Genomic DNA, 21223 nt, shown 5'->3' with positions numbered 1-21223 from the left:
TTAGGTAAACATTTTGCATACCTTTGAATGTTAGCTCCACATTTGAGTGCAGTGGAGAAGTTCACTTATTGTTCTGTTTGCTATTTGTTAGTTTCACCAGGTGGAGTGGGTGCTGTGCTCTTTGTGTTCTTTTTGTAGTAAGTTTCAACCCTGTTTAAAACGGTAGATAGGTGTAGGCCTCCTTTTGAGGACCTTTTTATTTTAACTTGGTTTGTTATTTTCGCAGCACCCTCGTCCACCCTCCTTTTGTTCTTTTTGTTACCTGTCTACATCTCATGTTACCAATAAACGTTACCTTGTTTAAGATCTACCAGTTGTGCCTATATGTTTATGGCCCCCACACCCCTAGACCAACAGGGGGGTCGTAACACATGACACACCCATGAAGCATGTGACTTAAATGTCCAATGAAGTTAAATGCAATATATCTATCTAAGTATATCACATCGCTTTTGTTCTTTGAGGTTTAACTGGCACTGTCATCTCATGGTCCCCTCTTCTTCTTCAGGGGTTTAATGGCACCCAACGGGAGAATTAGCATCACCAGCTGTTTATCTCCTTGCAGCCTCCTAATATTGACATAAGAATAGTGGATGAAAACGTGCATTTATTCCCATTTTCTTTTACCAGTGTTGTGAAAATTTGGTTAAAGTTCACACTCGATTTGGATGGAACGTTGACTTTTGGCAGCAGGCTTTTAGCCCCGCCTTCAAGTGTGGCCATTTGGAGAAGGTTCACACAAGTTTGCCTTCCAACGTGGTCCCATGATATGTCATATATGTCATATCAAGCAAACCCCGGCAATTAGACATACATGGGCCAGCGTAAATGCAATGTACCTGAGATGTTTTGTCCCTCCTTCCCTCTGTCCTGCCCTCCCGGCCTAGATACCCCGCCTCTCAGATTTCCTGAGGGCTGAGCCCTGGGCTTTTTGTCAACTTTGTCATAAGATAGTGGGGCCCAGACGCCCAGTCCCAGGGGCCCTAACACACAGGACATTAGCCTAGTGCCTACAGTGTAGCTCTGTGGGGCAGATGTATTCCTCCCTCACTCCTGGACCCTCCCTCCTTCTTTCATTGGTGCAACCGGCAGAAGAAAAGAGGTGATTGTTTGGAGACAAGAGGGATGAATTTGTCTGCCTCAGACAAGAGAAGAAAAGCAGTTTGAAAGGGACTTGTCAGTGGATGTGGATCGGGTGGTTGGAGGGTGTCCCACTTTTCTGAGAGAGTGCGCTGTGTGTCAGCATGTTGTACCTTTTCTTGAGAGCCCGGTCTACAGTCACAGTGTGTGTGCCTGTACAGTATGTGCATTATGAGTGTGTTAGTGTGCACATCTATGTGTGTCTGTGGTGTGCATCCCTGCTCCAGCATTGTGACATGGGGATACATGCACCCAGATCACCCCTTTTGTTGTAATTTATCATGTAACTGTTTCCTGTAAGCCTTTCTTTTTCGTGTTTTGCTTTATTATTAATTGGAAGCATTATTTCTCTAAGTTATGATATTGTATATTAAGGTCTATCGTAAGAGTCTCTGTACCCTGGTGGAAACTAAAACTCTGCTGCATAGCCCTCCATTTTTATTCCGTTTCAGTCCTCTTGAGATCCCAGCAGAGACAACACCTTAGTATGTCAGGCCCAGATCTCACTGTAACTAGATTGAGTCCCACTGGTGCAGACTGGACACATGTCTCATCCATCTGGTCTTCCAAGGGTGCAGCGTGGGACCATGTTGTTGGAAATTAAATGGCTGCTTTACAGTTTTATTTGTCTCTTGGTGGCCCAGGTGACAAGTGTGTAGAGACTGTGAATTGTGTTTTAGGACTCAGGGTCACGCAGTCATCTAGACGGTGCAATGTTCCCTGAAGTAGAAGTGACTCACAGAAACAATTTACATTTCCAGTTTGACTTTTTGGCACCGTGCATCCAGTCAGCAAGTTTGTTCTCTTTATTCACATTTACAGTGAATGGTTTCGAGTTGCAGATATATCATACAGTATCCGAAACTTCAGCATGCACCCTGTCAGTACTGAGTCAGCTGATGATACCAGCATGCACCCCAGACTGCTCGCGATGGATGTTACAGTGTGTATACATTGTCTGACAGACTTACTAACAGTTGTGAAATGTATAATTAGCTGCACGTAAATGCAAAGAGCCCCTTCAGTTTAATATGGAAATGACAGTTCTACTTGTCACTACATTTTTGCAGAAGATTTTGGGGACAACAGTCTAAGCGATTGAGTGATCATCACAATGCTGTACTGGTACAGTAAACAGTGTTTGAACTGAGCGAGGCCTGGGGGTCCTGGACCACCCGCAGCAGTAAAGAAACCCTGTGAATGAAGGCATTTAATACAAGTATTATTGTATAATTAACTGTTTCATCAGTGCTCTATATTACACTTCTTTTAAGATTACAGTAGGAGTCTGAACTAAAATTTTTCATCTTTATCATCAAACCTAATTTCTTAAAACTCTCCTATTGGTCACCTTTGTGCTCGACAGTGGCTAGTTTGTAACTTATCTCTCAGGTGTATTTCACAGCCATTGTCTCTGTGTCAGTAAAAATTAATAAATGCCTAAACTCAGTTACACATCACTGCCCTCCCAAAACCTCTGTCATGGCTCAGTCACTGGTTTTAAAATCATGATTAACACAACAGTTTGTTAAAACTTATTTAGTATTATTTCACACTCTTAACAGAGTGAGGTCTTTATTACATAGCCATAAAGGAAATATTTAGATAGCAACACTTTTACATGTGTGATGTGGACAAACAGGGATGTGGACAAACAAGGATCTATATATTTTGGATGTTTTCAGGGATCTGATTTTCTACGTTAAAGGTTTTCTACAACTTAGACCTGCCAGAGTATCCAAAATAATGCTATATGCTAAATGTAAGTTTCTTAACTTGTGTTTAATCCGGTGTTCACCACTTCTGGTCAGTTAGTTCAGTAGAAGCTCTTTTGACGTATGCAACCTTAACTTCATTATCTGACTCTGAGGATCCAGACACAATGTGGAGGAGCTGTTTTCTCCTACTTTTGGTAGACCCTAACCCCCCTTCATCATTTTTAGGGCTCTGAATTGAATGAAACTCTGCTTCTCTCCCCTTTCATCCCCTTTATCATCATCTCCCTGCTAACTCACTCATCTGAAGTCACTTCTGGCCTTGTTTTTGATTCCATTAATTGAGTTTGGTAGAAAAACATATGGTCTACGGAGGGGGCACTTGTGCAAAGACGGGAGCTATAAATCTCACTGGTGAGCTGATTTACGATGTCCACCCAGTCCCAAAACTCCTGCTCGACAAAGGTCCTCAGGGAGGTTCACGTCGAAAAGACTTTACTCTTCCCACTTGGCTGCTTTTTATCTCCTCTTTATGGGGAAAGTCTCGTTGTTTCGCTCATATTTTCGGTGAAGATGTGACATTTTAAAAGGGTCTGTGTGCAGTGTGGGAGGGCCAGGAAGAATGACAGAGTAAGTGCTTCCAGGGTGAGAGGTCAGGGAAGTCTTGAGAGGAGGCTGCATGCTGCTGCACTTGAGTTGACCCTTAACGCATCTCGAGGCTCACTGCTGTAGCCTCGGGGCAGAGACAGCCTTCTGCTTTCTAAGGAGCTCAAATCTGTATCACAAGACGAGACTGAAACACTTTTTCACGCTTTTGCATGGCTTTAAACCTGCTTGGGATAGGTAACATATCACAGTGAATGTATTTTATTTGTGTCAGAGTTACAGTTATTCTTGTGTGGTAATGGAGTTAAAATGTGACATGATTTAAAAGGCTTTGCACAGCACTACAACACAATGATGACATTTCTTTTACCCCTAAAGCAGATGTGATGTTCATTGTGATTAATTACATATTCCAAGTCTAGTTTTTAGGTTCATTTTCATAACGCAGAGCAATGACTGACACTCAGTAACTGTAAAGAAGTAAAATCAAAATTTCAAAATCTAAAACATATGCAACATGGATGAAAAATGTACATTATCTATAATAAAATGGTTGTTTAAAAGGAAATGTCTTATATCACTGTAAGGCTAGTGTGCATGTGCATGTGCATGTAACAGGCTGATGAGAGAGAAGGCCAATTTCATAAGAGTATTATCCAATGAGCAGATGCAACTGGTTAAGTAATTGTGGGAACATATGGCTCAACCTGTTCAATTTCTGTCAACAGTACTAATCTTCAGTGCTCAGTGAAGTAACATGTTCATTAGAAAGTGGTGGCTCATGTCAACAAGGGTTAGAAGGGTCCCTTGAATGCTCTGATACTGTACTGTTGATAACTGGTGCAAAGGTTGTGCTGAAGGTAGAACGTAGGGATGGCTTATTATCCAGCCAAGGAGGTCTGATGAGTGTTACAAAAGCCCCACCTTGTCCTGGTCAGACAATAAAAAAAATTTTTTGGTAAAGTTTAAGTTTGTAGGATCCTTTCCAGAAGGGAAATAAGTTTTCTCAGTCATCACTGCTAGGTTTATATAGTTTCTTTATTATCAACAATATGTAACGGCCACCAGATTTTCAGTATTTGTGACAGGTAGGAAATAGTAAGCATGGCTTCTCTGACTCTGGCAGGATGGTGGAAGTGTTGATCAAAAGTCATGATACAGAGGCTAACAGAAGGTTGTGCTATACATAATATCTTTATTATAAGATGTTCCTCACATGGTGACATTAGCACCACCTGTGGAGCAGGTACAGTGGCTGATAACCCCCCCAAAAATTATTTAAAGGAATAGTTTGACATTTTGAGAAATTTGAAATTTGAAAGATTTAGATGAAAAGAATAATATCACTCTCATATCAGGGGGTTAGCCTAGCTTAGCACAAAGACTAGAAAATTCTAGTCAGGTGATAACAAACTCTGCCCATCAATACCTCTAAAGCTTGTCTGTTTAATCCATTCAAAAAATTGTTTTATAGGGTTTTATATGTTACTCTATTCATTCACTTCTTGGCCTGGCACAGTAACTTCTGGGATTCCAGGAAGTTAGTGGAAAGTTACAGGTGAAAGGTTGTTGGATTTTGTAACAGAAACAGGCTAGCTGTCCCCTGTTTCTAGACCTGAAGCGCATTAGCTTGTCTCCAAAAATGTTGAACTATTCCTTTAATCTGTCACTCCAGAGATAAACAAGGATGCATAGAAAGCTACAGATCATTCGATGCACAGAAGATAAACCTAATACAGTTATTATAACAAAGAAACAAATAGGTGTGACTGACATTGTAGCTTTAAATTAATGAAACGTCTAATAGTGAGTTAATGAAGACGGACATCTGTATCTGTAAGACATGCACTCCTGTGTTTCTCAAGTTCAAAGTGGTTCTGTGTCCCAGGATCCCAGAGAGCAGCGCAAATAACCACATGAATATCTATATCTGTTCTTATTATGAATACTTAAATATTAGATATTGGATATTGAACAGAAGGAGCAGATGGGATAACAAACTTGATTTCTTTATTTCTTACATGTATAAATGTTGACCAGCTCAGAGAAAGCGCTTCAGCTAAAAATATATTCATAACTGGGATAACAATATCCATATTATGATACAGGTGATATAGTAAAAGAAAAAAAGGCAATGAAAATAAATTATCTGAATAACAATAATAATTATAATAACAATTATTTTAATAAACAGTGTCAAATTAGGATTCATAAACTTTTTTTTGTTTGCTTGTTTCTTTTGTGAAAATTCCTTTAAAATTGTCCATAAGCAAAAAAAAATCCAGCATATTTTCATTTAATGTTGTGAAGGGGATAGCTCTGTCTGGGACGTCCCTTACGGTCTCACACATTTACAATATTCACAGTTACTATGAACCTGTTCGGAACGTACTGAACCACACTGCAGTCCATCAGGCCGTCAGTGGGGATAAAATTATGAGGTGCAATGACATTTTTGTGTTTACATGTGTGCCTGGCCATCAGGAAGCAGAATATCTCTCTCTGTCTTCCACCATCAAAATATGTACCTATAGATAAGGAGTAAAAAGGTCCTTTCCTCCCACGATACATTGCTCCTCCAACATACCGTTGGCATAATCAATCAAGAGACAATCAAAGACAAAGACACACAAAATGCATGTCTGTAACATTGTACACACAGTCCTCTAGTGAGACCCTCATCCCCGTGCACACAACCATCCCAAGTTCCCCAGTGTTCTTATATGTTAACCCCTCTCCTCACCCTCTCATCCCATGGCCGTCACCATGTTAGAGTGGTGTGGGTGACCAAAAGAAGGGTGTATTGGGGTGGGCGTGGGAAGCATGTGTCCGGCATGGCTGAAAGGTGGCAAGTGGCCCATGGACATGTGTCCGGCCAGAGAGGCTGCGCTGAAGGGCGAGCTCTTGTCGTTCAGGCTTTTGGAAAACTCCTCGTAGCTATCGTTGCACCGCTTGCTCTTTTTCGATTTGTTGGACATTTTTCGGTTGCGTGTCTGTATTCCCTCCTTTTTCATGGTCATAGGTCGGTTCACCTGTGTAGAAAAGGGAGGAGATGAGTGATTTGTGATCTCTAAAGTTTGGAGTGAAAGTTCAAACATGTCAATTTTATGAAACATCCATACATTTTTACATGTGAGTGCTTTTGTTAAATTTGAGAAGTCCTTAAACGATAAAGCTGGTAATGTTCTATATTTTTGTTATTATGAAGAGACTCAAACCAACTATGCATTAATCCATTGCTCAGTACTTTCCTACTTCCCCATCCTGTCTGTGGCACTCAGACCCAAGCCCATTGGTTCTTACTGAGAATTTGTGCAAGTATATATTTTTTAAATGCAAAGTAATTTCCTAAAACTGCTGGACACTGTAGTTTGTAGCAAACTCTACTCAAAGAAGAGTAAATAGCGCATTCTTAGGGGACTTTTTTAAGCTGCAGATTAATACACATTTGGTTCAATCCGTAATTCTGGCACCAGAATTGTGTGTTTTTGGACAACAGTGGAAATTTATGGCACAGAGGAATGAGCTATGTCAGGCTTTGGATACACAGACAATATTTGTTGGTAGGATCAATCCGTTATTGGTTTTCATAAATATATAACGTTATCAAATTCATCATGTAAAATTATACATCCCTAGTAGGCCTACCAGTTACCCAACATGTCCTCATGCCTAAACAACAAAATAGGTAGATTGTCAATTGTTCCCAAACACCCGTCACCTGACGTCAAACACAGGGTTAACATTGTGAAACGGACGTAGTTTGGTGAGGTTTAGGCAACAAAACTACTTGTTTAGGTTTTGGAAATGACCGTCGTTTGTGTTAAAGTGAGTACATTACATCACGTAACATAAGTAATGTAAGTCATGTGACTTAACTCACGTGACATAAGTCACCTATGTAACGTTATTTAACTTAAACTTTTAGTTAACTTTTACTTGACAGGACTCAACCGTCTGCATCCTGATTGAAAGTCCTATGTTTGTTTGACCCATCCTTCCACCCCAACTGCCTCCTTGTCACTCTTCACTTGACTTCTTCCTTTGCTACTGTCATACGGCCACTAGAGGTTGCAGCCTAACAATAAACGTAAATATGGGTCATGATAAGCTGCTGCATAATCAACCTATACAGCTGTACAGAGGACAGGCTGCAATTATCTATTTTGATGCCTCCAGTCTTAATGCTATTGATATGGAGACTGGTCTTATGGCCGTCCCACTCAACAACAGTCCCACCATTGTGACTCTCAAGGGGATTATGCCTACCATGGAAACAATAAAGCACAAAGAAAGAAAACACAGTGTCTGAGAGTAAAACAACCCTCTCTCCCTCTCTCTCTTTTCTGCCTCTCTTATCCCTCAACAATCACTGTAACCTGCCTGCCTACTTCCCGTCTACTTGACCCTGCTGGCTTTGTATGGGCCCAACTTGGCGATCAGCAGTCAAAGACTTACGTTATGCAGTTTATAGTAGAGGCCACAGGCATTGCACACCGGATCTCCATTTGCGTTGCGCCGCCAGAGCGTGGTGGTGGTAGTCTGACAGTTAGCACAACAGGTGCCTGCTCGTCTGGCAGCAGACTGTGGAAAAATATAGATGAAGCTTTGATTAGCACAAGCAGACACAGCACGGGTCAGTTTAAGAAAAACGATACATAGGCCTATCAGTTTATACAATGTAATGTTGAACTTTCTGCAGTTTCATGAGGGCCACAACTAACAATTATTTTCATTATCAATTAATCTACCGATTATTTTCTCAATTAATATGTGAAAAATGCCCATCACAAGTTCCCTGACAGTGACATTTTCAAATGTCTTTGTTTTGTCAGCTCAACAGTCCAAAACTCTGTGATATTCAGTATACCATCACAGAAGACAAAGAAAACCCAGCAAAGGTTCACATTTTAGAGGCTGGAACCAGTATATAATTGATTAGCACAACTTTTGGCGATTTATTTTCTGGATTAATAAACTAGCCTAATTGTTGCCACTCTAGGTGACATATTTGTTGACATTCAGTTTGTGCTAGCTCAATGTTTTGACAGCATATTTCAAATGAAAATATATAACATTATGTCACATGGGGGATGGTAATTTGATAATGTATATTTGTTATTCCACATGCTCAATGCACAGAGCCCGATACTTAACACGTTTAAAATGATGATTGAGGAGCCCTGTCAGCCAGAGTCTCATGTCAGTCCTGATGGATTCTTCACACCTGACTATTTCATGCTTTTAACCGATGTTACCTCTGTTTCCACAGGAAATTAATATAATCAGCTGCACCAGATGTTTTAATAAGTGTATTATCTGACAAAACATGCAATAACTGCGTTTAAAAAAAACATTATGTGTTTTGGGAGGTTTTTTCTGTTAAAATCAACCGTGATCATGCTTGGTGCCCTGTAAAGCCGTCAGCCTCCAAAACTTTCCCAACCCACTTTTTCTTTTATGTTCACTTTGCTGTAGCCTACTACTTTCTCTGTCATGGACGGAGAGCTTGACCACTGTGAAATGAGGCCTGAGCCTATAGTTAGGAGGCCGCGGGAGGAAACAGGCGCTGGTCCCGCTGCTTTATCTGGACCGGTCAGATATCCGGATAGGAAACAACTGGAAGGCTTCTGCTGCCACTGAACACAAAACGCTCGGGAGCCCTGCGAGCTCCGGCGAGCCACACGGAAACCAGGCCTGATATATGGCTGCGTGTGCTATTATGAAGCGAAAAGACGCTGAAATAAATGCTCGTATATTTTGTATGAAGCAGACCGCTGTTTGCAGACGTGGTCCGCAGGTCAGCATCGGATAGATTTAGACCCGTTCGTCTTAGCGATGTAGTCTCGCATTAACCCGCATGCGCCAACAGACTGCTCTTGTAAAACAGGCCATTTATCTGGAACTAGTGTTTATGTTTGACTCAATATTATAATCGCAATAAATAATGTCTTTTGTCGCTTAGTCTAAATAATTTAGTGAGTGCGAAGTTATACACTTTTGTCTAAATAATACTTCTTCATTGCTTTTTTCCAATTAGTCCCGTCGCATTCCTCCAGGGTCACTTCAAAATAAAACAATTTAAAAAATTTGTTAACTTTTAATTAGGCTATTTAATAAGCTGTGTTTCTGTTGACTCTGCACTGTTGTCATCATTTCATAGCTGCCTCCTGGTGCACAGGGTTACATGAATACAGTGAGGCTGCAAATATAGTGGTTAATATTAGGAGAATGATCAAAAAGTAAGGATAACTATTTTATGTAAATTATTATTTTAGCAGTCAGAAGTCCTGAAAATGTCAAAATGAGTTAAATTAAAGTGTCTAGCCTATAGCATACTTGATGCTTTGCATTAAAGTATTTAATTAAAGTTAGATGTCATCCTTTAAAATATTGACTCCACTAGAAGGCTTTGCATTTCCTAACAAATGGCTTGTCTGTTTAAACAGCATTAATGTTCTTAGTATATGTGTGACATGAAATTGGGCCTCACTGGGCAACACTGATGTTTAAAGCAGGCCATGATGGGAAATTTCTGACTTTAACCATCCCCAAAGCTGCTGTATCCCTTTACTCTGAAACAGACACTTGCTGCCCTTTGAAAACCACATATCTCATGAATGCCAGCTTCTCATGAGCTATATAAAAACAGCCCTGTGACAGTGCATTTTTCACATAATCAAATTGCTTTTTAATGGCTCATTTTTCTCAACCCCAAAATGAACACTTAATCCTTCAGTTTATTTGAAAAATTAGCTCCTTTGGATACATGTGGTTTTATCTGGACAGCGGGGCTCTGCGGCCCAAATGTCAAAATAAAAACAAACCCATACTTAATCACCTCCCCTACACATTACAAAAAAACAAACAACAACAAAAAAAACCCAGCTGCATTATGAGCCATAAACTGTCAGCAGGGCCCCGTGTTGTTTTGATGGATGGCGTTCTGGCCCTGCTATCAGTTACAGTATCAGAAGTAGCAGTAATAATGATAACATAACACACAGATAGTCTCTCTCTGCTAACAGCCTGAGCTGAAGGAGCAAGAGGTGAGCCAGAAACACAATTCCTGGAAACTGATTAGGAAAATATAACTTTCCTGGGATTGTACCTCCTCCCGCCTCTCCCTCTACCTTACACTTGTTTTATTTACTGCCACCACACACACACACACACACACACCTTCACTACCCCTCTCTGTTACACATTGATAGGACTCACCAGCCTGCGTTTGGGTTTGATGAGCGGCCTGTTCTGGCCATTCATCTTGTGGTACAGCCCGCAGGCGTTGCACAGGTAGTGTCCGGTGCTGTCACGTCTCCACAGAGGTGTAGAGGTGGCTCCACAGTTTACACACTCGCGACCCTCTGATGAAGAACACACAGTGGCATTTTTAAAATCACATTTCATTGCTGGAATACAAATTCCTACTTTTTGATGCAGCTTTCAGACACTTTGTTAAATAAGATGATTGTGTCATCAAACTACAAAGAAATACACTTTATCATCTTTTCTAACAGGAATGGGGGGTTTTGTAACATATACCAGTACTTTTCTGAATTAATTATGTGTGCATGCACATGCATAAGTGAGGACACATCAGATTTTATTTCTATAAAGCTATAACAACACCTTTCATTTTAGATTAAAGTACACGTTCTATTTAAATTTCATATCCATTGACTCTTTGTTTGAGAGTAAATAGAAAGAAACAGTGTCTGCATATACTGGGATATAAAGTGGCATATTATATTTGTGCATTAGCATAAGCAAAAAACAAAACAAACAATTTGCTGTACAAAAAGTAAATATAATTCCCTCTGTGCTGTCAGCCTCTGGCACATTTCTGAGACATCAGTTTAACACAAACGATGCCCTTTAACCTTTTAAGCTCCAAGCAATAATAATTTAACCTATTAAGGTGCCAGCTCTTATTTAATAAACAAGTTATTCAAAGTGAGGTTAGGTTACTGTGCACTATATCCCTGTTAATAAACTGGCTAAACACAATCAGGCTTAAACTGAGAGTCTCCTGCTCTGTAATCAAATAACAATCAGGACAATGTATTAATGTCTTATGTAACTGAGAAGCAACTCATAGCCTAAATACTGAGGTTTTGGCTCCGTGCGCCTGCGGATCTTCCTTTCACACCTCTGGGCTGGTTCCAGTTCACTGTGCTGCTGCAGCCAGCTCAGGCGTAATTACAGAGTCATGGTTAACAAAAGAGGATTATCAAAGTCACTCTGTGTTGGAGGACTGTGGAGTGCAGGCTTAGGCCTCTGAAAGCATTTATCTAATTTTTTCCTCTATATTTTTTTAATCATCATTAGGTTATTATATATTATATTTCTAATACAATTTTCAAAATGATAAAGAAACTTGGTGATGCTCAAATCAAAGCTTGCACATACTACAGAATAAATACAGAATAAATCAAAAGAAATGAATCTGTTTACATTTACAATATATTTAATGTCTTTCACAGGCTGTTTTAATTTTAAACATTAAATGGATTAATGTTACAGGAGAGTTTTCTTCTTGACAAACATTTCTCATTAAGGTTTTTGTTTTTATTGGTAAATGTTGTTCCCTTATAATTATTATGTCATAGTCTAGAAACACTGCAAAACGAGCCAAGCTGCACTATAAGGTCAGTAAACTAATCTTGGTACCACAGATACGCAAATATCATCCACAGAGTGCACTGAGTCGCTACACAGCAAACCTAAGATTGTTATATAGCCTTCATACGCGCAAATATGCCTGAATATTTATTTATTTTTATATTTTATTTTATTTGGGGGCAGGTCTCTGGTGTATTTCCAGGGGACTCACCGGTACAGGACCGTGTCTTGCCTTTGTTCTTGGGGGTGAAGCAGGATGATGCTCCCAGCAGGCTGCCTGGGTGAAACAAACTGCTGCCGTACTCGTGTGCAGCCGGGAGGGAGTAGGTGGGGTACGTCGGAATGGGATGGTGCGTCGAGGGGGTCTGAGCGCTCATGGAGGCCAGGCTGCTCCTCAGCGGGCTGCAGCCCTCCATCTTCATCCCCTCCGCTAATGACACTTGGTATTTGATAGATTCCTTCTCGTCCATTCTAGTGGCGGAGGGAGACGCGGCCCCGGGGTCCGGCGATACGTCCTTTGGTGGTGTAGGGGGGAAAGTGTAAAGATGGGGGCTGGAGTGGGACGGCGGCGTTAACGAAGACGCGGAGACCGTGTTTGAGTTGCTGCTGCACGGGTATACGGCAGAGAGGCCGCCGGGGGACGCGGAGCCTGGGTGGTGCAGGCTGGGTTTGCTGAAGGGGCTGACGGCCCAGGCGTTGTGGTGATGAGCCGACAGGGCTGCTTTCCCCCCGTCGAGCCATGAAATCCCCGGGCTGTGAATAAGATGAGGCCGGCAGACCTGAGTCCCGGTCAGACGAGCTGTGAAATTACAAAAAAAGAAAATTATTATTGAGATGTTGACAGGCTGATTCAGCAGTTAGTGGAACAGGTTTTCGATGCAAATAATAACGGAGACTTGTTGATTCGCTGGACACATTGGCTTGAATTTAATAACTAAACAAAGTAGCCTCAATCCACAAGAATAGACAAGTGCAAGCCGTTCCTGAACTAAAATACGCATTTAAAAGATATCCAGTTCCTGATTGAAAATGCGCTAGTTAGTTTTCTAACCATTTTAATTTTAATGTATGTTTTACTTGGGTTAATGTCTTAGGCTATATCAAATTTAAATGTAAGGCAACAAACCAGTTCAGATCAGACTCATACGCATAAGGCCATAAAATATTTTCCTTTTAATTAGAAAACAGCACATTTGTGTTAAAATAGGCTAGATAAAAGGAACTGAATACTATCATAAGGCAACAGCAACTAAATCATGTAGGCAGTTATTTTCAGCAAAGAAAAATACTTTTGTAAAGCCAACTCTGAGTTTCTGTCCTGTAGCCTGTAGCATATGTGTTGGTTAAAGTTGCTCTGCAGTGGCTCCATCTTACCGTGCGCTTGGCTGTAGGACACTCTGGCCCTGGCAGAGTTGTGGTAGTACGGGTTTCCTTGTGAGTCCAGGTGATTAAAGAAAACATCCACTTCATCCGGAGGCAGGAGCTGCGCCGTGGGCTCCATGTAGTTGTGCCCCAGACCGGGGTGGTGAGAGTCCGGGTGTTGTCCATTCAGCACGGCATGGTGATGCATCCAGCGGGGCTGATCAGCCGCCACATCCATCTCTGTGGCTTTTTGTAAGCGCGCTTAAAAGAGCCAAGGAATATCCAGGGAGAGGGCGCGGGACGAGTCTAAAATATTTTTCCTTCACAATATCTTCACTGATTTCATTTACAGTAGAGGAATAACGCGTTGTTTGCGTTCCAATGACTTAAATCCCTCACTTGTCCTGGAGACCGAGTCTAGTTTGACACTGGAAACCTGCAACAAGCAAACATCAGATGTTAATATTTTAAAGGCAGGAGTGTTGTGCACCCTGGTGCCTGTTTGTAAGCATCAGTTCTCTAAACGCAGGGCTCCAAATGCAACTTTAAAATAAAAAAACATCTCCCATCCATCATAGGCTACTACCACATCACTCCCCTTACACTCTCCCAGAGCCCTTTTCACTAATAACACTCAATAATGTGTTTTACTCAACGTGACAACATAAACATGTCATACCTTTGCCAGTGTTATCTTATCCACAGAGTCGGCTCACGCCTCTTTGGAAAACTGTTCCCTGTCCCTGTTTGCTGCTGCAGTGCCTCTTCAGTTTTCGGCTGGTGTTTGTCAGAGCAAACTCCGTCCACTGGGACTTAGAGCAACACGTATAACTGTAGCTGACAGCGCGGGGCCAGGCTTGTCAAGCTCATGGGCGGAGTCTCCATTAAAGCTTTGACTTAGCCAATTGCTCCGCAGCATTACAAAACCCCAGAGGCGGCTCCCCAGACCAGAAAATCTCTAATATTCACATGGAGAGACAGAGTCTGGCTGCTTGGGGGGCAGGCCTATATGAATTTGTTGTACTTTATGGAATTCAGTGTTTCATGTCCAGTGTAATATTCCCTGAAACAAAACATTGCATGGAACTCCTTCACGAGGACACACAGCATGGCAGCCACAGACAAATGATGAGTAGTGATTATATCTGGTAACATTGGATTTTAAATAAAAATCTCAGTGTCACACAGCAGTAGAAGAAGAAGAGCTAGAACTGCATGTCGACATGTCCACCTCCTTTAGTGTACTGCTTCTTTTTGGTATAGCGACATTAACAGCACAGTCAGTGCCTCTTACTCTCCAGTTAATGTCATGCCTAGAAAACTTGTGTGTGTGTGTGCGCGCTCTCTCTCTCTCTCTCTCTCTCACACACACACACACACACACACACACACACACACACACACTCTGTCTCTCTCTCTGCCGGCCGCGCGCATGATTGACAGACTATAATTGGAGAGGGAGCGCGTGCAGCCCCGGCAGCCCAACACTGCCGCCTGCTTGACGCCGTTTCCCGACGTCAGTGCATCTTAGTGAAGAAAAAAACAACACAATCAGGACATGAACTTTTCTAACACAGAGGGACCGACCGAGAGAGAGAGAGAGAGAGAGAGAGAGAGAGAGAGAGAGAGAGAGAGAGAGAGAGAGCCGGGGTTGTCCCGAGTCTGCTGCAGTTCCAGCGGATGAACTCGAGGAAGGACACTGCAACTGATATTTACACTGTGGCATTAATAATACATCAAGTACATCCTCCTGACCCCGCTGTGATTTTGAAGAACAGACCACAAGCAATGCGTGGCAAACTATCGCCAAGGTGGACTACAGAGTAGATTAGATTGAGATTAGTAATCTCAAATATCCAGACTGAGGAAATTCTTTTTTTTGTTGCAGAAACACACCTAGAAATTTCGTTTGTTCACATCGCTGTGAACTGTCCAGAAAAAGCGTTGCCTCAAAGCGACTCGGTTATCTCTCAGTCTAAAGCAGTCTGGACAAAATGAAAAGAAGGAGCTTGCTGTCCACGTGCGTGCAAAACCTTTTAGTTGGAAATCCAACAGGTCCAGTAATGTGATTAAGTTCTGATTGATTCAGTTCAGTTCTCCATCATGTTGCATTTTGGCAAAATCACTCACATGGCCGAAACCTAGGCTATATTCTGATTAGCAATATTAATAATTATTAATAGGCCTACTGTCACCCTAATATGATGGTCAGCAATGATGCCCACAATTTGCTAAATGCAAAAACACACAATACATCCATGAGGCCACACACAGACAAAAATTAAATCTGAGCCTACTATCTATCTATCTATCTATCTATCTATCTATCTATCTATCTATCTATCTATCTATCTATCTATCTATCTATCCTTTCCTCCAATCTGTTTGTTGTTTAAAAATTTTGTAAAATAATTATTGCCCTTAACAGGTCCACGATGAAGAGCACCTTTAGAAAAATTTAAAGATCTGAGTATAGGCTATCGTTATTTAACCAGAGAGGACGATTCTTTTCAGGCAGCATTAAGATGAATCTATCCACCGTATGGATTGAAGAAAGCAGAACATACCGGAGGGACAAGTGTGGCAGTATTAGAGCTCATCAGCATGATAATGTGGAAATACACATGCTTTGAGTGTGAGCCCTTTTGATCTGGCGTGGCGATAAAAACCTTATCGGCGGAGAACATCCACTTCCATTTTAGGATTTGACATTAATTCAATCCGCCCCTTTTTTTAAACTGCTCTTTTTCTCACACGAGCCCCGGAGAAAGAGGTCGCAGCTCGATTCAGCTCAGAGAATCTCATTATAGGCCTACCATTGAAAGGAAGTGGTTTTACCTCATAATAAAGATAAAATGAAATGTCACTGTAGTCCGCTATATTATGCAAAAACGACAGTAGATAAGTAGCTAATACAGACGTTTAGTATTAATCTTAATTAAAGGCCCAATTATTATTTGTACGATTGTTATTATTAATATTAGACCTAGTAGTAGCCTAGTGGTAGGCCACCTTTAGTTGTATTTTTTGTTTTTAACACTCACGTCGCCATAGTGAATCAAAATAATTATTTTCTCTTTCTAAGAGCTCGTTACATTGACGTGTGCGCGCTCGCCTGTGTCTGTGTTTAGATTAAAAGAGAGAAAGAGAAATCCAATGCTGGTAAGATCCTTGGGTCCCACTGATTATAACCCATCCCGGGGTAATTTTTCATCGGTGCTGGCTAATCTTTGTTCTTTGTGAAGATAATAAATAGCTTAATCGTTATCAGCGAGCTGCTGGAGGTGTCGGGGAGAATGGGGCTGATCGGCCCGGGAAATAGGCTCCAAAGTGCCGCGGAATAAATGGCATTTCTTATCTCTCCCTCCCAGATTATCGCCGCCTTTTCAAACTCGCTCAACAAATACATCTAATGCAGGGAATGCATCATTTACTGGACCAGATCTGTGTAAATGATAGATAGATAGATAAAAGAAGGGGGCTGCATGGCTTTGGCTATTATTTACAACTTTAATGTCCTGCATGTGCAAAGTCTTTATTCGGTGTATTTAGACAGCATAAATACAGCTTGCTTTTCCATTATTTTTTAGGTTATCTGCGGGAGCCATCTGAGGTTCCGGTGCTTTGTTGTGGTATCTTATTTCTTTCATGTAGGATTTTACTGGATAAGAGTTAAACAGACGCAGCCGCTTCCACACAGGGAGAAAAATATATTTGAATAATGTTTTCATGTGTTGGAAATTTAGCAAATAAAAAACTCCAGCAAGCGGTTTTAACACAAGGGTTTAAAAGTGTTTGGTTACAAACAGGCCATGTTAGATTTACTTTATATTTGAAACTTATATTCCATGAGTTTTTATTTATTTATTTATTTTACTCTATTTTTTTTATCATGATGTTAATCAGCACTTTATGTGGTTATATATTTGAAATCCTGAAGCGTTTCTTTAAACAGTGAACTTGATTTAATTAGGCCATTGTCCAAAGTCAAATTAGACCAAAGTCTTATTATAAAAGGCTATCTCTTTTTTGACAAAACAATTTAATATTTTCCTCAAATCATCTATAAACCAAATTTCAAGGAAGGAAAACAGGAAAAGAAAACTGTTCAATTGTTTCCTGTTTGTCTTGAATTAAGACACAAAGACTTTATGAATAAAATGAACATACTGTTGATAAAATCCCCCTTTTTCCAACACAAAAGCTGTAGTTGCACGCTTTTTAAAAAATAAATGAAATCAGTGTCCTTTTAGGCACAAAGAATGAAGAGGAACCTATTTATTGCAGTGTTAAAGCATTGTGCATGAGTGTGTGGGGAGTGACCAGTTGTGGCAGAAAAGGTATTTTTCCATTATATACAAACTGGATGCTTAATAACTTGGCAGCTGCAGCAGCCCTGGGTGCTGCTGATGGTCTCCAGGGTAACAGCGATAACCACACAGTCATTTTCCATATCTTACAGTCTATTATATTCAAGGATTAGTTCTCCTTCCCGAAAAGGTCAAACATAAAGTCAAGCCAAACAGGAGTGCTCCTCTCCTCCTCCTCCTCCTTCGTCTTCCCCCTATATAGTGACAGAGCATTTCCCATTTTTCCCATTATCTATAACCAGTGTGATGACCTTTGCTGACATGCTTTGATAGATGCCCACCTCCCACAGCAGACAACAAACATCCCTGAATTTTCCTTTAATATTCTCTCAACGTGTTTGTGGTGAACACTGATTTTCTTTTTTTCTTTCTTTCAGTTAACCTTCACTGTACACTATAATTATAATATTCTCGTACACTTATGCATCTAAAATCGTACCTTCGCCTCTTTTAGTCACTGTGATCCAAACAGTGCTTTCTCTTGACTCAAGAGACAAAAAAGATTAGATGATATAAGACCTCATCAATGGCATGCAGGGATTTGCAGTAGCTAAATCCTTCCAAAGATTTAAGAATATCTGAAGTAGCAGACTAATAGTTCAGGGGCCATGTTCACAAAACATCTCTGGCACAGTCAGTCCTAACTTAAAGACTCTTAAACTGTAATTTTTTGGTCTAAGAGTAATTCACTTGGCATTTTAGCTCTAAAAGTAGCTCCTCAGTCTGAGAGAAGTTAGAATCCTTGATCGCTAAGACCTAATTCCAGTCAGTAATGTGCCTCATTGCATCAGTGTTTTAAAAATATACTTTTAAAAGCATGTTTAGCTTACCAACAAATCAAGTTTGCATAGCTGATGAACTTGAAATATCTCAGCTGTCTGTGGGACAAACCAAAACAACATTTGTCTGACAATTTATTGCACTTCAAAGTGTACACTGAATAAATAAAACACATTTCATGGCCATCCACAGATTTCCTGTAAAGTAAATGTAGAATTACCCCACCAAAGGAGAAAGATTTGTTCAGTCAAAAAGATACTCTATTTTATTTTAATGTGATTTCTTGTCATTTTTATTTGAGTTCATTTCATCATTCATTTCAATTATTTAGTTTTTTTATTTCATTAACTTTGAATATAATGAGTAAATTCACTTAGAAACATGATGTCAAAGGGGACAGCCCCCTCCTCTTAGCATAGGAGTTTTCTCAGTCTCTCAGTAAAAGTTGCTCTCAGGAGCTTTGTGAAAAGCTTTTAAAGGGAAACTCTGGGAACTTTTAGCCCCATTCAGGAGGACCCCTAATGGTTAGAAAAGACACTTTGTGACTCTGTGGCCTGTTGGAATAATCAGGCGGACAGCGACACCTAGGGGAGAGCAGTTGGTCTCTTTATCCTCCATCACTAACATGGATGATGCAGCTGTCTCCTCACTTTATTTATCCTTAAGGGTTTCATCTATAACCTATAAAGGTGATTTGCCTGCAAATAAACCATCTTTGATTTATGCAAGTCTACGTCTTGCCATTATGTGAGACTTTGAGGCTAGAGGATATATATTCATTGCGCTCTCCACCACCATCATCAAAACACCTAATGAGCAGGATAGAATACTTTAGGTACTGATTGGTTTACTTGGGCTGCCGTCTGTTGTTGTTTGTGTTTGAAATGCTAGTAGTTTTGATCGTAAAGATGACAACATGGAGCAACGACAAGAAATGCTTAGCTAATTATAATCCAATAATATAATATACATTATTCTGAAATGGGCCATTCTGCATGGTGAATACTTTTACTTTTGGTACTTTAAGTGTATTTTGATGCTAACAGTTTTATACTTTACTTAAGTATATTTTTAGTGCATGACTTTTACTTGTAAGTAAGTATTTCTACACTGTGTGGTGTTGCTACTTTTACTTAAGTAAAAGGTCTGAATACCTTTACTGCACGAAAATTGTTAGGATTTATTTTGAGTCCGGTTAGATGGAGAGACTGGTCCACAACTGTGTTAAAAATGCCATGTTTGCTCAACGACAACGATAACTCCATCTTTCCCTTCATTATAAACTTGTTTCATTCTATGAAAGGTTAAATTATACAGTATTAGTACTTTCTTCTGAACTAGATACTCAGTATACTGTCCTGTCACAGTTGGTTTACACACATCTCACTTAAAGTTTAAAAGACTGTGTCCAGTATCTCTAGTATATTCTGAATGTCCCTACTTTATCTCTTATTCTTCACTGTGTGTAGTCTTGAGAAGGATCTTTACTAAGTCATTAGAGGTCAGAGGTTCACTGCTTAACTTCCTGCCCAGAGAGCAGCAGGATGTGAAAGTTTACAACACCTTGTCACGAACAACCTGTCAATCAAACTCGGTTTCACTGGAGCTGTCGAGGGAATAGTAGAATTCAAAACACCTTTTTTTTCTCAACCCGTGAGTGTTCATCAGTTTCAGACATTGTGACTTTATTTTGTCTTTACGTGAATCCAGTTCCTGCGGGAGTCTTGTCTGTGTGCTGGTGAGCACAAGTGTGCATGTTCACAGGTGTGTAATAATGTGTGTAATGCGGACTGTGCAGTAGTGATAGAAACTACGGCTGCCTTCATGGAATCATATGGCAAGCCATTTTAACATTTATTCTTTAGCAAAGAAAAACACCTGCACACATTTTGCAAGTTAGACAGTGCGCGGGAATTTTTCTTTGCTACCTTTGACTCTCCGGTCCCCCTCCAACGCACCTGTCTCTCGTTATAGAGGTGCAAAGTTATTTACTGTTCTGAACATTTATTCGTTAAAACTTACTAGTCGCTATTTAAAAGCTACTAGTACTTCATTTTTAGCTACTAGTAACATTTCCCATTTTACTAGTAACAATTTATTAGATAATACTACTTAATTCTTTGTTACTAGTGACTATTCCATTAGTTACTAGTAGGCTAACTATTTGAATAAGTACTAGTAACTAATGAATAGGTACAAGTATTATAGTATATATTCCTGTCATCATCACGCATAGACCAGTAAACCGAAATGTGCACATCCCACACAGAAATATTAGTAATCTCTTAAGGATTAGGACAACTGCACCAACTCCAGCACCCAGAACAAACTCATTTAAAATGGCTCTCTTCAATGTGAGATCACTTTCAAGTAAGACTTTTATCTTAAATGATTTTATCTTGTCTGCAAATCTAGATTTTATGTTTTTAACTGAATCCTGGTTGCAAATGAATGACTATAGCCAGCTAGCTGAACTGTGTCCGCCTCAATATGATTGCTTTAGTCAACCGAGGGTCAGTGGTCGTGGTGGTGGGCTAGTGAGCGTGTATAGGAAAAATTTTAAATGTCATCAAGTACGCTGTGATGAATTTAGCTCCTTTGAAGTTCTCACTCTTAAACTTGGAG

General features: G+C 40.3%; 2 protein-coding genes across 2 annotated transcripts in view; one reads left to right on the top strand and one right to left on the bottom strand.

Annotated features, from left to right (window-relative positions):
• The window catches only part of eefsec (eukaryotic elongation factor, selenocysteine-tRNA-specific), an 85874-nt gene that overhangs the window by 63014 nt on the left and 1637 nt on the right, over positions 1 to 21223 (top strand). The gene's annotated exons all lie outside the window — the stretch shown is intronic.
• Positions 5672 to 13787, bottom strand: gata2b (GATA binding protein 2b). Its single transcript, XM_046075503.1, has 5 exons — positions 13461 to 13787; positions 12298 to 12885; positions 10683 to 10828; positions 7920 to 8045; positions 5672 to 6493 (listed from the first exon to the last, which is right to left on the bottom strand). Exons 1-5 carry the CDS (start codon positions 13684 to 13686, stop codon positions 6209 to 6211), a joined length of 1371 nt encoding a protein of 456 aa, XP_045931459.1. The 5' UTR covers positions 13687 to 13787; the 3' UTR covers positions 5672 to 6208.

Source organism: Micropterus dolomieu, linkage group LG18 (genome assembly GCF_021292245.1).
Source record: "Micropterus dolomieu isolate WLL.071019.BEF.003 ecotype Adirondacks linkage group LG18, ASM2129224v1, whole genome shotgun sequence".
NCBI classification, from domain to species: Eukaryota; Metazoa; Chordata; class Actinopteri; order Centrarchiformes; family Centrarchidae; genus Micropterus; species Micropterus dolomieu.
Note: the sequence above shows the minus strand (reverse complement) of the source record. Positions and strands in the feature narration are given on the sequence as shown.